Source organism: Kogia breviceps, chromosome 10 (genome assembly GCF_026419965.1).
Source record: "Kogia breviceps isolate mKogBre1 chromosome 10, mKogBre1 haplotype 1, whole genome shotgun sequence".
In the NCBI taxonomy this organism is placed as follows: domain Eukaryota; kingdom Metazoa; phylum Chordata; class Mammalia; order Artiodactyla; family Physeteridae; genus Kogia; species Kogia breviceps.
The window spans coordinates 22,815,577-22,830,298 of record NC_081319.1 but is presented as its reverse complement, the minus strand read 5'-3'; the positions used below and the strand labels follow the sequence as shown (position 1 = coordinate 22,830,298).

Sequence of the window (14,722 nt, the reverse complement as noted above, 5' to 3'; positions counted from 1 at the left end):
CCAGGAAAAACAGAGACACCCTTAAGTGGATGGCAAACAGAAAACCAGCATTGTGACTTTAAACACAAAGAAAGAGATTTGTAAGATGATCTACACACAGCTTACAATGGAAATCACAGGCACGGCTAATATCAGTATTTATTTTCAAAATATTTTACAAAATGTCATTTTATTTCAAGACATAGTCAAATATCAATAAAGTAGAAAGGTAAGCAAATACATTTCAATCATTTACAAACTTTGCAAAGTATAACATGAACTCTCTGAACATACAATCGACAAATACTCATTATCAGATGTCTCTGATTTGCCTGTGAATTTGCATCATGACAGCAGTGAACCCTTTGGAATTATATGCTGCTGCTGCCGATGACAACAACAATAAAATCTTATATAGCACTTACTGCACACTGCGCATATTATTCTTCTATGTAATTTTTTCCCCTGAAAATACTGTAATTATAAAGTGCAGGTCCCATTTTCAGGACAGTCAGAAAGACATATGTGTGATCCAGCTTTAACCTTAACCTCAAACCTCCTTGGTAAAACTCCCAATTGTGCTGTTGGTTTTGTCAATCTGACAGAGACAAGAACATAAACAGGGTGACGTTTTGCCAGCTTCTTTTCGTTTTGCTCTCTCCAAGCAATCTCAATGATGTGCATACCTCCTTTCATATTTACTATCAACTTGTTTCATGTTTAACCAGCTAGACTCGGTACCATCTCCTTCTCCAGGACTATAACTTTCCCCTGTGACCAAAACTGTCTACTCAACAACAAAAATCAGAGATCTTCCTTCTCCCAAAATGACTTACTGAGTAAGAAGAGGATTACTCATTCATTCAGAAAATGAGGTGCTCGGATTAGTTCTCTAAATTCTCTTTTAGCTCTAAGCAGGATCACAGTGAGGCCTTCCCAGGGCCACCCCATCTAAAGGATGATCACAGGTATGCACAGGCCAAGGCACACATGCAGCCACATCATTCTCAATGCAGTTTCATTCTCCTTAAAAACCACTCCCCAGGAACCAAAATGTCTTTTTTAAAAGTTGATTTTCATTTTTTAATTTAACTTTCTTTTATTTAAACTTGCTTCCCTGTCTATCTCTTCCCCTTTGTCCACCCTGCCTTGGCATATAAATATCACCTTGCTAATTCTTCCAGAGCAAAAATCCTGTCTGACAAACACAGTATACAATTCCCACACACAAAGTGGTGGCTAAATAAATGCTTATAAAACAAATCCATGACTAAGACACCAATTAGTCCAATTAAGTCCAAATCTCTTTGAAAATCTGAATGGTAAATTCTCTTAGCTGTGCTCCACTTAAGGCAGGTGGGGGGGGGGGGGGAGGGTAAGCAGCTGGCTTCCAGAATTCCCTTAAGAAGGATCCTTCGAACTGGACTACTAGTGTGTCAGCACATTTAAGAAAATAATAGGGAAAATGAGGACCAAAGACCAACTTGAACTTCACACTTCTTGCTCTCATTACCCAATCCCCAAACCAGAGGAGAATAAAACAAAAACGATCCTTTCATGTAATGATGTTAGAATACTAACCTTTACTGAGTCTATTAACACAGTTCACTGTGGAACTCTCATCCAGGTTTAAGTCTAATTTTACTGTGTTTTTTTTTAACCATAAAAACCAATTTTGATAGTTCTTGAGAATAAAACCAATTTTCATTTCTTAAAATATAGACTGCTCTCAATTTCTACATTTAGCATATGAAAATTACAATTTTGTTCCTTTCTAGAATGTAACTTTGAAGAAGAAAAAGGGCTTGCTCATCTTCCACAGCTGCATCCACCATGCCTAAAACACGTGGTTGACAATAACTATTTGTTGAAAGAAAAAATAAATATACATTTCAAATGAAATAACAGAGAAAGAATCTGGCATACAAGCACCAGGGAGAACTCTGAAAGGGAGATAAAAGAAGAATTACTAACCGAAGCACCTCATCGCTTACTCTTAAAAGAGCACAGAAAATTGGAAAATTGAAATACAGAGCCTGCCTCTATTTTGCACTCTCAAACACTGCTACGGCTGCCTGGGAAAGGCCAGTGAGTAGATGCTCTATGCTTTCTTTTTTAATGGCAAACAACTGCTCTCCAAGATTGCAGGCAAAGAATGCACATGCACATCCTTCTAGAGTCCAGATCCGCACTGTCCGACAGGGTAGCCACAAGACAGCATGTGTCTTTCGAACACCTGAAATGTGGCTAGTGTGAAATGAGATGTCCTGGTGATGTAATATATAAATCAGATTTGTGAGCATCAGCACAAAAACAGAATGTAAAATAACCCCTTGAAAATTGTTTTATATTAATTACATTTTGAAATGATAATATTTTGGACATACTGGGGTAAATAAAATATATTATTAAAATTTATTTCACCTGTTTCTTTTTATTTTTATTAAGGTGACTTAGAAAATTTAAAAATACTTGTGTGGCTCACATTATATTTCTAATGGACAATGCTAATCCAGACTGACAACGAGAGAGTCTATACGGCAAAAGAAGGAATATTCACTGAAAAACAGCAAAATCTGAGTCCTAATTTCTCGATCTATAACTAGGGAAACTGATTAGATTTTCTACCATGTACCAGCGTGCAGTCTCCCTTAAAGGCTCTAAATAGCTTTGGGAGGTAAACACATTAGCACTGATTTACAGACAAGGAAACTGAGGCACAGAAAAGAAAAGGTACTTACGCAAAGTCACAGAGCTGATAAATGAAAAGGGCAGAACACGGAACCAAAGTCAGCAGGACTTCAAAACGCACATTCTTCCCTTTCTCTCCTCCAGTCACTCAGAGGAAACTTTCCACATGTTCTAAGAGGCTTAATAAAGGATGCCAACTGTCTTGCCTGACTTACCCTGCAACGGGCTTCTCTCGGACACTTTACACTCTTCAATCAATTTTCTTGCAGCCACTAAACCACAGATAAGAGAACTAGGTGAAACGGTGACTGAGAGACTTGGAAAAATTACCATAGAGTGGCACCCCATATGCTGCTATCGCATGTAAAAGAATAAAGTTTTCTTAATTGGGCATTTTGCCCTTGCAACTCAAAGCTCTACACTGTACCTGTCACTGTTAGTATAACCGGTAACAAAGAAATTTAACTAGTGGGAAACCACTACCTGTGAATTCACTAATTTGGCCAAGCGTACTTCACCTATTATGAATTAGCTTACTTAGTCTCTTAGCAGCCTCCAGAGCTTCATTGTCAGTGTCTGCTACAAAGAATCTTTGAACTTTCACTCCGTTGTCAGACATTAGTTTCTTGCTCTGGTATTCCTGCAGGTTCAACCATCTTCTGGGGGTTAATTGAACCACCTAGAGAAATTGGGGAGAGAGATAAGGAGACTTACAACAGCACGAAAAATAACAGTCAACTTATAGGGCCAGTCTTACAGGTACCCTCAGAAGGCAATCAGCAACAGAGATTTTGGAGGCAAAAGAAAAATTTTAAAAATCTATGAATTCTTCATGCTTAATTGTTTTTCTAATCAAAAATGTTAAGGACAACTACACACACCCCTAAATGAATAAGGTCTGTAATTTAGTTAACAGGAATGTACCAAGGTCAATTTCCTGGTTTTGATACTGTACTCAAACTATGTAAGATGTCAACACTAGGGGACGCTGAAGGAAGAGTACACCTGTGTACTCTTGCACTATTTTTGCAGCTCCCTGTGAGTCTATAAGGACTTCAGTAAAAAGTTATTTTAAAAAATGTTAAGGACTCTGTTATATAGCATATGCTTTCCCCCATCTCCACTCCAAACAAAGCTCAAAGCATTATTTTAATAACTGTACACATAGCATGAATCATCATAAGGTATCTCAGGAAATTTGTTTCAACTCTTTGAGGTCAATGGGCCACACACGAATCCATTTCTTTGTTGTGGTTTTTAATGGACTCTAGGTACAGTCATTATGTGTTTAATGAGATTATCTCTTTCACACACCAAAGCTGAGTACAGTAACCTGAAAAAGTCACCATTAATTAAACTACTAGTTCCTAAAAGCTGCAATTTGTGTATTAAAGTAACTCTGCGTAAGAATCATGTGAAAACGGGGCTTCCCTGGTGGCGCAGTGGTTTGGAGTCCACCTGCCGATGCAGGGGACACGGGTTCGTGCCTTGGTCCGGGAAGATTCCACAAGCCGCGGACCGGCTAGGCCCGTGAGCCATGGCCGCTGAGCCTGTGCGTCGGGAGCCTGTGCTGTACAACGGGAGAGGCCACAACAGTGAGAGGCCCGTGTACCGCAAAAAAAAAAAAGAATCATGTGAAAGTGGTTTTCCAATATGCACTAATCAATTAGTTTATATTTGCCCTGGAAGAAAATAATCAAAGGACGGAGTGACATGAACAAAAAAATACTTCTCATTCTTTAGAATAAGATCGACATTCCCTATCAAATCCATAAGCCTTGTTTTCAGAAAAAAAGAAGAAAAATGAACACACTTAGTTTCATTCCTATCCATGAGTTATGATGCAAAGGAACCACAATTCACTAGAGGTAAGATAACGATGCCATTAATGCACAAACTAACCCAAAAAATCAATCACACAACTGGCTCACAAGACTGGTGGTGGAAGATCACCTGACATACCTCGTAGCGGCTTCAGTCAAGGACCTAGGTGGATGTCCGAGCAATATCATGCAGACCATAAACGGAGGTCCACGGGGCTTTACCACATGGAACCACTAGCTTTCAGGACCTTTAACGTGTCCTTAAAAATGGCATGTTCTTCTGGCATCTCCAAGCTACAACGCACGCATGAAGCTCTTTTGGAAGAGAGGCATTCCAAAGAGGCTCCAGAATCTTAGGGCAAGACTGGGTTCTACTCAAGGACAGAGGGTGTCTTCAACTTCTTTGTTTCTTTATGAAGAATGTGATGGTGCTTGGCATCAGAAGATACTAAAAAATGATCAGTTAGATAGCCAAATAAATAAATCCTCCCTTTTGTCTTTTTGTCCTCTGATATAGATAACTTTTCATTTCCAGAAACTGACTTTCTCTAAAAAAAGTAAAAGCCCTTCAGATCTAAGATAAACATAACATAATTTACACACACTTGTAAAAACATTCAAATTTCAACATGATCAAGCCTCAAGCTCTCTCTTTGTTCCATCCTTATAAATATTGGTAATGATGTTATTAAAATTGAAGTTGCTTGCACTTCTTCTTTAGAAACAGATAATGCTAAGATAAAAATAAAGTGCCAGACAAGCAGTGCTCACAACTGTTTACTGTATATAATTTGTTAACTGTATATGATTTGTTACTCTTATTTCTGAATTTTTAAGTCTTGATGAAACATTAGTAATTTGAAAAACACAACAATTCAAAAATGAATGTACTCATCAACTTAGTAGTCTTAATAGCACCTCATGTAACACATGCCAAGAAAAATTCAGTTTGAGGCATTTAGTGAAAGCCCCCTAAAGAAAGAAGAGATTGAACATGATATGTGCCATATTCTGGGACCACTTTTAAAAGGCAAATGGGGAAGGATCAATAGATTAAGTTTATGTTGACATACCAATTTAAAGCCATTAACAGAAAAAAAAAAGAAGAAAGAAATACTGTGTGAAAAGGACATTTGAGAGAGACTAAAAACAGCCATAGTGTGGTCACGGTCAATTTCTTTTCATCAGATCACTCACTGTATTAATTTTAGATACATTAATGCAATCTGCTACAAACTAATTGCAATTGATCCACAGACCAGCTTCATAGACATATAATACATATTGACTGTTTCTGCACTGACTCAAAATGAAAAGCTGCTTAAAGTCTGTGGCTCTTAAATTGAAAAGCAACACAGTGGACATAGTTCCAAAGTCACTGCTGATACTCAAGCTATCACTCCACAAAGTGATCATTTTACAGAATAATTACCTATATCTGTCAATCCTAAACTTGGAAGAGTAGGGTCCCTGACTGGGTCTAAAACTTCATTAACTCAACTTCATTAATTAAGAATTGGTGATACGTCTAGACAGGAACAAGTTAAGTCTACTTTTGCATTTTCATGGGGAAGAAAAAGAGAGAAGTTACCAAGTAGAAGGATGGTGTAAAGCATGCTGCTGAATAATAATAACAAGAATAATAATTGCTCCACCTATTATTGATGGAGCATTTCCTACAGGTTAGGCATTATAATCAGTATTTATATTATCTAACAGCCAAAAAGATCCTGAGAAGTCAAGTATTATTATCTTTCTCTGGAACTATCATTAATGCAAACTAACAAATATTCCTAACTGTCCTCCTTCCATGTACCTCTTTGCCTTTGCTGAAGTTAGGTGAGGCCATGTAACTAGTTCCAGCTAATAAGGTATGAGTACCTATGGTGCGTGACACGTCAGGCCCAACATTTGATTGTCAGCCCTCCCACCCACCCAAACATTCTCTCTCTCGACCTGGGGATTGGCAATATTCAAGATGATAGCTGATCTATGAGCCAGGGGTTAAAGTGAGGACTGAACAACCCCAGGTAAATCACAATGAACGTGCAGTGAAAAATAAACCTTGGTGGACTTTTAGCCATTGAGATTCTGGGGAGTATTTGTTGCTGCTGCAGAACCTAGCCCATCTATAGCACCTAGTCTGTCCTAATAAAACCGTCTTACCATTTAGGAAACCCAGGCTGAAGGTTAGTCACTGGCCCACTATCACAGGTGACTGTAAAACAGCAAAGCTTCGACTGTAATACTATAGATTCCCTCCATTTGTACTCTGGCTCCACATTCCCAGAGGCCTCTTGGTGATAAATACTGAGACTGGCATGAGCAAGATCATATTCCTGTCTTCAAACGGTCCAAAATATACCAGGAATAGGATTCTCATGAAACGCTGGCACAGCGCACGTAAGGAAAAATGCAGCTGCTCCAGGCTTTGGGAGGGAGGGAAGTGGAGATGTGAGCAGGTGCTGTCCTAGGACTCTAACATGGTAGAAGAAGTAGTTTATTCCAATTCCTAGCTAGAGCGACCCGTTAAAACCCTAGACTAAGATCTTCACGGCAGAAGTCAGGAACCTTCCAGGGAATCTGTGAACTCTGGAATAAAATGGAAGAGAGTTTGAAGATCATCTGACCCAGTGCCTTCCAGTTGTTTCTGCCAGTTATTTGCCGGCTTGCCTTCCAACTGTGCTCTTTGCAACTGGCTCCTGCCTAAATTTGAGACTGTTTGGAGACAGGACAGTGAGAAGAAGATACCAGGCTTTGGCTTCCTCTTTCTGAGTCAGGCGGCCACTCCAACAGTGACTGCAACTCCTCTGAAGCCTCAGGTCCCTCCAGACAGCCCTTCCTTCCATAACTCCAACTCTTCCTATCTCCCCACCGTGACCCACAAGCTGCGCCCACAAGCTGGCCTGGGCTCTGCCAACACCACCCCTTTCCACTCCTTCCGTTCCTCAGGCTGGTGGAGGGTTCCTAATGCTGCCAGTCTCTGGCTTGCCTCCCCAGCCCTGTATGGATTCTAATTGTTCTAATGCTTTTGTCATGAATTGTCTCCCCTGTTAACTATTAAATGACCTGTTGCAGCACGGATTTTGAAGGCGCCCCTTCAAGGCATCGCAGGGGAAGAGGAATGGCAGTGGCCCATTATAAAGGCGACTTTGGACCCTTAATCTGCAGCAGTTTCCCAGGAAGTCACATGTTTCATATACTGGGGTTCCAAGGCATAGAAAGACTACTGGGATCCAACCTCCTCATTTTAGAGTCAGAGAACTTGAGGCCTAAAGACGAGAAGTAACATGCCGAGGGATCCCACAGTGAGCCAGAGGCAGGGTGAGAAATGGACTAATTCCAATGGTCTTTCCTTTTTTCATACAGATTTTGGCAAAGTGACCATATCAGGAACAGCATCATGTTCTCAAAACAGCTGGAGGGGGTGGGCCCCTGGGTTTGGTTACTTCTAGACTTGTGCACTGACCTTTCCATTGCTCCCTTCCCTTCTGTATTTCTTTGACAGAGCAAAGCATTTCTAAGCTTGGAGGGGAAGGGGAAAATACAACTTAAAAGAAAAGCAGCACATAAAGATTTAACGGCCGATGGGAACAAGGGAGCAGAGACAAAAGAAAAAGAATGAAAAATGACGGAAAGGACAAAGAGAACCAAGAGATAAAAAGACAATGACTAAGCAGGGAAAAATTCAGAAGAAAACTCAAAGCACAAAATTAGACAGCTCCACAGAAACAAATGGCACGACTGAGAAAGCATCCTTCACCCCACGGTTTTAAACCCAGAGGTGTAAAGACTACTGAAATGTCGCCATGGGAGGAAAAAAAAATTGATCAAGGGAGTACAGAAAGACATGTCACTGAGCCGGGCGCCCCCCAGAGGGAGAACGTGCGAGCCACATCTGCCCACTGGCTCTGCACTCCCTCTGTCTTTCTTCAGCCTGACTTTCCACAGTCCTGCTTCACTCAGGCAGCATAACAGAGTCCGAGAAAGAGCCAAAAACTCACAAATAACCAGGAAAATAGAAATTAAAACAAAAATGAGAAGCCATTTTGCCAAAAGGAACAAAGCTGCCATTGGATAGGGGGAAAAATGAACGTTTGATAACGTCATTGGTGAAGGTATTTCTTTCTCATACACTAACCGTGCAAATCAAACACCAGTATGACCACCTTCAAAAACAACGTGACAGCACTGATGGTAACGAGAACACCCATATCCTCTGAACTGTGAAGTCTACTTCTTGAGTGTTTAAACTAGCAAAACAGTCACATGTGTACCCAGGATACATACAAGGCTCTTCTGTGTAGTGCTGTACATAATAAAGGGGAAAGTTGGAAGTGATCTAAATGCCCATCAAATAGGAGACCAGCTAATTAAACCACAATATATTCAAGCTATAAGAAGCACTGAAGACTCCTGTGGCAACAGACTAGCACCACTATCCATGTGCTCCCCTCCATTCTCAGTTCTCTTGCACCTAGCGTGCCAAAACTTTCCAGCAACGCTCCAGGACCCTTTTCCGGTGGTTGCAAAGGACCTGGAAGCCACATGTGGAGACGGTGGAGTCAGAGGGTTGAAACAGCATGGATTATGAAGTTATTACATGGAGGACCCTTGCGTTGGAGTCACACATTTACATGAACAAGAGATAAACCTTTGGGACGTCCCTGGTGGCGCAGTGGTTAAGAATCCACCTGCCAATGCAGGGGACACGGGTTTGAGCCCTGGTCCGGGAAGACCCCACATGCCGCAGAGCAACTAAGCCCGTGCGCCAGAACTACTGAGCCTGCGCTCCAGAGCCCGTGAGCCACAACTACCGAAGCCTGCGTGCCTAGAGCCTGCGCTCCGCAACAAGACAAGCCACTGCAATGAAGAGTAGCCCCCGCTCGCCACAACTAGAGAAAGCCCGCACGCAGCAACAAAGACCCAATGAAACAAAAAATAAATAAATAAATATTTTTTTTTAGAAATGAAAGAAATAAACCTTTGATGTACTGACCACTGAGATCTCGAGAATAACTTCTTCACTGACTAGTGTAGCCTGCTAAGTATGGAGGCCTAACACTGACCATTCTCCAAGACACGTTACTGTAAGAAAATGGCAAGTTTCTTGCAGTATATAAAGTAGAATAACATTTATATTTCAGACACACATGTCCACATACAAAGCAATATTCTGTATCTTCCAAGGATAGACATATGAGTAAATAGGAAAAGGGCCAGATGAAGGTCACCAAACTTAATGCCAGTAAATCTGAGGAGGGCAGACCAGGAACATGGTGACCAAAGGAAGATTTAGCCTAATCTATAATTTAAAACAAACAAATAAAAAAATTATAGAAAAAAATATTTATTATTTGTGGAATGAAAATCAATTTACTCAAAAACAAGATTGAGAGGAAGTCATCAAACCTAAGCTATGACCCAAATGCATAGCCTCGAGCCTATTAACTTGCCTAGAAAATGAAGGGCTTGCACCTGTACTTAAATGTAGCAGGGGTTCTTCAAATGTGGTGTGAAATCAGGGTGGGGGAGGAAAAGCTTGCCTTCTCTTATACACAGAACTATCACCTCTAATATAAACTCCTGCTGTTAGATAGGAAGAGGCTCTTAAACCTCATTTTGAGCTCTCAACAGCATTGATGACAGTGGAATACAAACAAGGAATTAGCTGTAAACTCAGAGGAAAATATATTTCCCTCTCATTACAGGCAAGCAAGGCAGATGCTCGGTGGGCTGTGGCACGCCAAGAGTTGGTATGTGTTTGTTATATTTTAGTTTTTGCCAATGTTATTCTGTATGCAAATTAGCACCCATAAATCTACCTTAGTCACATTACCTAGAAAATACTAGGCTTCAAATAAACGTGTTGGTGCAAATGAAAAGACAGCTATAACTCGATGTGTCTCAATATGAGTACCATAAAATAAAAGGCCTGCTTGCTTAAAACAGGCACTGATAAAGAAGCCACTTCACTGTTGCCCTGGAAAAGAGATTAAGTAGAATCTTGTTTGTAAGAGGAAGATAATAATAACAACAATAATAATAACAGCACTTTTCTGTTTAGCCCTTAATATGAAAACACCAGCATGCCAACACCTGCTTCACAAAGAAAACATGCTGAAGAGACAGATAAAGAAAAGCAGCATCATGATTAGAAACCTAAGCCTATGGAAAGGAAAGAATAAAGCCAGACTTGGAAGAAAGAGCAGGAATGTGAGTACCGAGACTCTGTTATATTTTATGTGTGTTCAGGCTAAATGTGGGGCCTTCATGTGGGTAACCTCCGAAAATATAGTATCCTTTTTGTCCAGAGCTGGCCACTTGCCATTTACATTATCCCCATTTTGCACACTGTAAAGAAATGAATTAACCAATTAATGAGCCCCCTGTGGCTGAGTCCCTAAGCTCTAACAGGGGTACAGAGGGAAGCTACCCTCTAAGGATGAGAGAAATGGCAGCTGAAATGAGTTTCACCCTTTACAAGGGAGGAAACTAACAGGCCCATCCTCATAGGATGCTGTGAGGATTAAGTACAAATCAATTAGAACAGCACCCAGCATATAATAACTACCCCAAAAAAGATTAGCTACTGTTATTTAATACAGAAATACAAAGCAGGAGAAAAGGGTGATAAGGAGACACTGAGGAACTGCTAGAATGAAAATAGTGGGTGATCATATAAACAATAAAGAAGCACCCTTGGTGTCCTGCTGCTCACTTTAAATGCATTTGGGGAGGTATTTTTAAACTCTAATAGTGAAATGTTATACTTAATTCACTCAACAGCCAAAGAAAGAAACCAAACAGTAATTTACAAGAGGAAGGACCACACAAATCTCACATTTGGTAAGCATCTTAAAGTGTGCTATTTGTGCTAAGTAAATTTATTTTACATCTCATTTCAGCCAGAATATCCCCATGTCACAGATGAGGAAGTTTGAAGGGGAAAGAAGTTAAGAAATCTGTCTAAGGCCATTCAGCTAGTTAAGTGATAATCAAGATCTGAATCCAAGTTCTCTGCCTAAAATACCTATGAGTTTTCCATTATTACTTTTCTTTACTTTTTTTTTTTTTTTTTTGTCTTTCTGTGAATCTTATGTCAATCCTTGGAACTACCACAGACAAAAACTATACGGCCATTCCTGACCTAAAAATACAGTTTTCTATTTAAAAGAAGGGGAAATTAAGCAGCTGACAAACTGGGAACACTAATAAAGATAGTGTGGTACCTGAAAAAACAGTGTTGATGGGATGTGGTATTTAGAATAGATGGCCAGAGAGGAAAAGTACTTTAAAAAGTTTACGGAATGTTGGGCCGTACCCTGAAGGTCTACAAGGCCTGTGCTTGCCCAGCTTCAACACCAAAGAAACAGCCTAGAGTCAGCAACAGAGACATTAATAGTTTAATGGATGGAGGAGCTTGTAAGTCTGAAGCAAGGTCCTCGAGTGACGCCGCACCGCATGCAGTAGACAGCGGGCAGGACATGGCGGCAGTCTTCACTGGGGTGGGGTGGGGGGATTACCAGTTATAGGGGAACTGACGTCAGCTGGACTCATTAGTTACCAGGGAAACCAGCAGAGAGGCACGTCCCTCACCATCCCTTGCATAACGCCAATCATTAGCTGGGGCCTGGGCAAGTATGTAAGAAGGTCAATCAAGTGGGTAGGGTGTAGGTGAAGCAGGCACTGGTCAGGCCGGGGATGTACATACAGAGAGCAAGAGAACAGCCATCTTGAGTGGCCTGACCATACACTGATCCAGAGAAATAATACTTGAACTCTTCTTTACAACAAACGAAATGAGGATCAGACTAGGAGTCTGAGGCCATTTGTGCCCCTGTTACAAGGCATCTCTGATAGTACCGCTTCTCTAAGGCCCCACAGTAAGGGGGCGGGGGGCAGCATCTGTTACAAAAATAAAATAAAATCATCTGTCCTACCAGGGAAGAATTGAAAGTTGAGCTTTCAGACTCTCTAGACACTGGATCATAGCCGGTTGCTATTTTGGATTTAATTCTTAGAGTACCTTGACAAGGTCTCCTATTTTAAAACTACACCAAATACTAGCTGACAGGTGTAAGCGCTACGAAGCTGTGGAAACTGTACTAGACACTAGAAAAGCATTACATCAATTAATTCTCACAACCACCCTGTGAGGAAAGAAACCAGCAGAAGCCCGTTTTATAGGTGAGCAAATTAAGGTGCAGGAAAGCTCAGTGGTTAGAGGCAGAGCCACATTCCAATCCAGGTGTGTGTGCCAGAGTCCAGAGTCTGTGCTCTTCAGTGAGGCAGAAATTGTGAATTGCCTCCCAGCCCACAAAAGTGGGTCCTGGACAGTGAAATTAACCAGGGCGGGAAGAGAAGTGGAATGCTCTGCTTTACAGATATCAATGCAAGACAGTACAGAGCTGAATTGAAAACGAGGTTCAGGGGGAAAATGAGAAGCTCTGAATGAGAGAGAGCTTCCTGGATGGGTTTCACCTAGTCAACAGAATTAAGATGCTCCAAGATACTGCCTTGCTCTTTCTATCCTAGGTTCAGCAGAAAAGCAGTGTATTTTTTTTAAGGAGCAAAGAAATGTAAAACTCTTTGTAGTAAGGACAAATGCCCAAAGGAGGCTTTGCTCCATAACTCCACACTGCTGCTCTGCCAGCAGCAAGGAACAAAGGGAGGGGAAAAAATACAACCTCGATAAACATTAGCATATTAACACAACAGCAGAAACAAATGTATAAAAGGCTCTAAAAATCCTGAGAAGCATCATTTCAAAATGCCTGCCTGTTCCCTGGTGAAGAGTATGCCAGCTCAGTTATGTTGTAGAGGAAAATCACCTTAAGTTTACCCTGTGAACGGGAGTGGGCAAGATTTATTTATATAGAGAAAGAAAACAAATTAGGTAGCATAAACATACGCTTGCATTTAACTCCTACCAAGGAAACAGGCAGAACCTGTACCTTGTTCATTCATTCAACAATTTTCCACTGGGCTTTATAACGTGGCGGCCACTGCACTTGGCATCCAAGATCAACAGCACAGGCAAGGTTTTTGCCATCACAGATTTTGTGTCCTACGAGGGAAGGCAAGGAAGAAAGATGTGAGCGCATGAATGAAGAGTGTGATTACGGAGAGTGGGAAGTCTATGAAGGAAATAAAATAGACATGATGAACAATGGAGGCCAAGTGGTCACCACTGAGGGGTGCCCTCTGAGGAAATGACACCTCTGAGGCAATGACCTCTGAGGCCACCTCTGAGGCAATGACATCTGTGCAGAGACCTGAAGATAGAAAGGAGTGAAACATGTGAAGCAACTGTGAGAAGCCAAGCAGCATGTCCCAAGGCAGGAAAGGCTCCGTGTGGCCAGAACAAGGGGGAATCCTAGAAGGCATGAGCGTGGAAAAGTGAGCAGGGACCAGACCATGCAGGTGCCTGTAAGCTATGGTATGGAGTTTAGATTTTGTTTTCATTCACGGGGTGTGAGAATATCAAATTCACATTTTAGAAAAGTCACTCTGTCTTCTGTCTACAGAATGAAACCAATTACAAGAGGGCAGCATTAAACCAGAATAGAGCCTGCCATCTTTTTCTGTAAACAACCAAACAGTAAATATTTTAGACTTTGAGACTAGTCTCAGTTGCAACTATTTAACTCTGCTTTTGTAGCACAAGCAGGCTTAGATAATACCTAAAAGAATGGGCAGGGATGTGTTCCAATAAATCTTTATTTATAAAAACAGGATGTGGCCAGCAGGCCACAGTTTGCAGACTCCTCACCTAGAACACAGAGAAAGTGGTGGAGGGGAAGCAAAGAAGAATGGACAGATTCTTTGCAGAGTTTGGTGATGAAGCAAAGCCTATTCATGGATTAGATGTGGGTTATAAAGCAAAAGAAAATCTAATATTAGACACATACCCAAGCACACAACACACACACACACACACACACACACACACACACACACACACACACACACACACACACACTTTACAAGGTTAGTTCATTTAAGCCTATTGAGTTTTATGTACCTGCTAGTCATAAAAAGCATTTCTTGAGAAGCAACCTTAGGGCTTCCCTGGTGGCGCAGTGGTTGAGAATCTGCCTGCCGATGCAGGGGACACGGGTTCGTGCACCGGTCCGGGAAGATCCCACATGCTGCGGAGCAGCTGGGCCCGTGAGCCATGGCCGCTGAGCCTGCACGTCCGGAGCCTGTGCTCCGCAATGGGAGGG

At 41.3% G+C, this 14,722-nt stretch overlaps 1 protein-coding gene across 5 annotated transcripts in view; it reads right to left on the bottom strand.

The window, feature by feature from the left end:
* Positions 1 to 14,722, bottom strand: part of SUCLG2 (succinate-CoA ligase GDP-forming subunit beta) — a 621,393-nt gene that overhangs the window by 546,732 nt on the left and 59,939 nt on the right. For all 5 annotated transcript variants that reach the window (XR_010842511.1, XM_059075115.2, XM_067043692.1 and 2 more), the window contains exon 2: positions 3,208 to 3,349. Coding sequence is in view for 4 of the 5 variants with exons in the window: in XM_059075115.2 (XP_058931098.1) it covers positions 3,208 to 3,349 (142 nt within the window). In the remaining variant the exon portion in view is untranslated. The remainder of the gene's footprint in view (positions 1 to 3,207; positions 3,350 to 14,722) is intronic.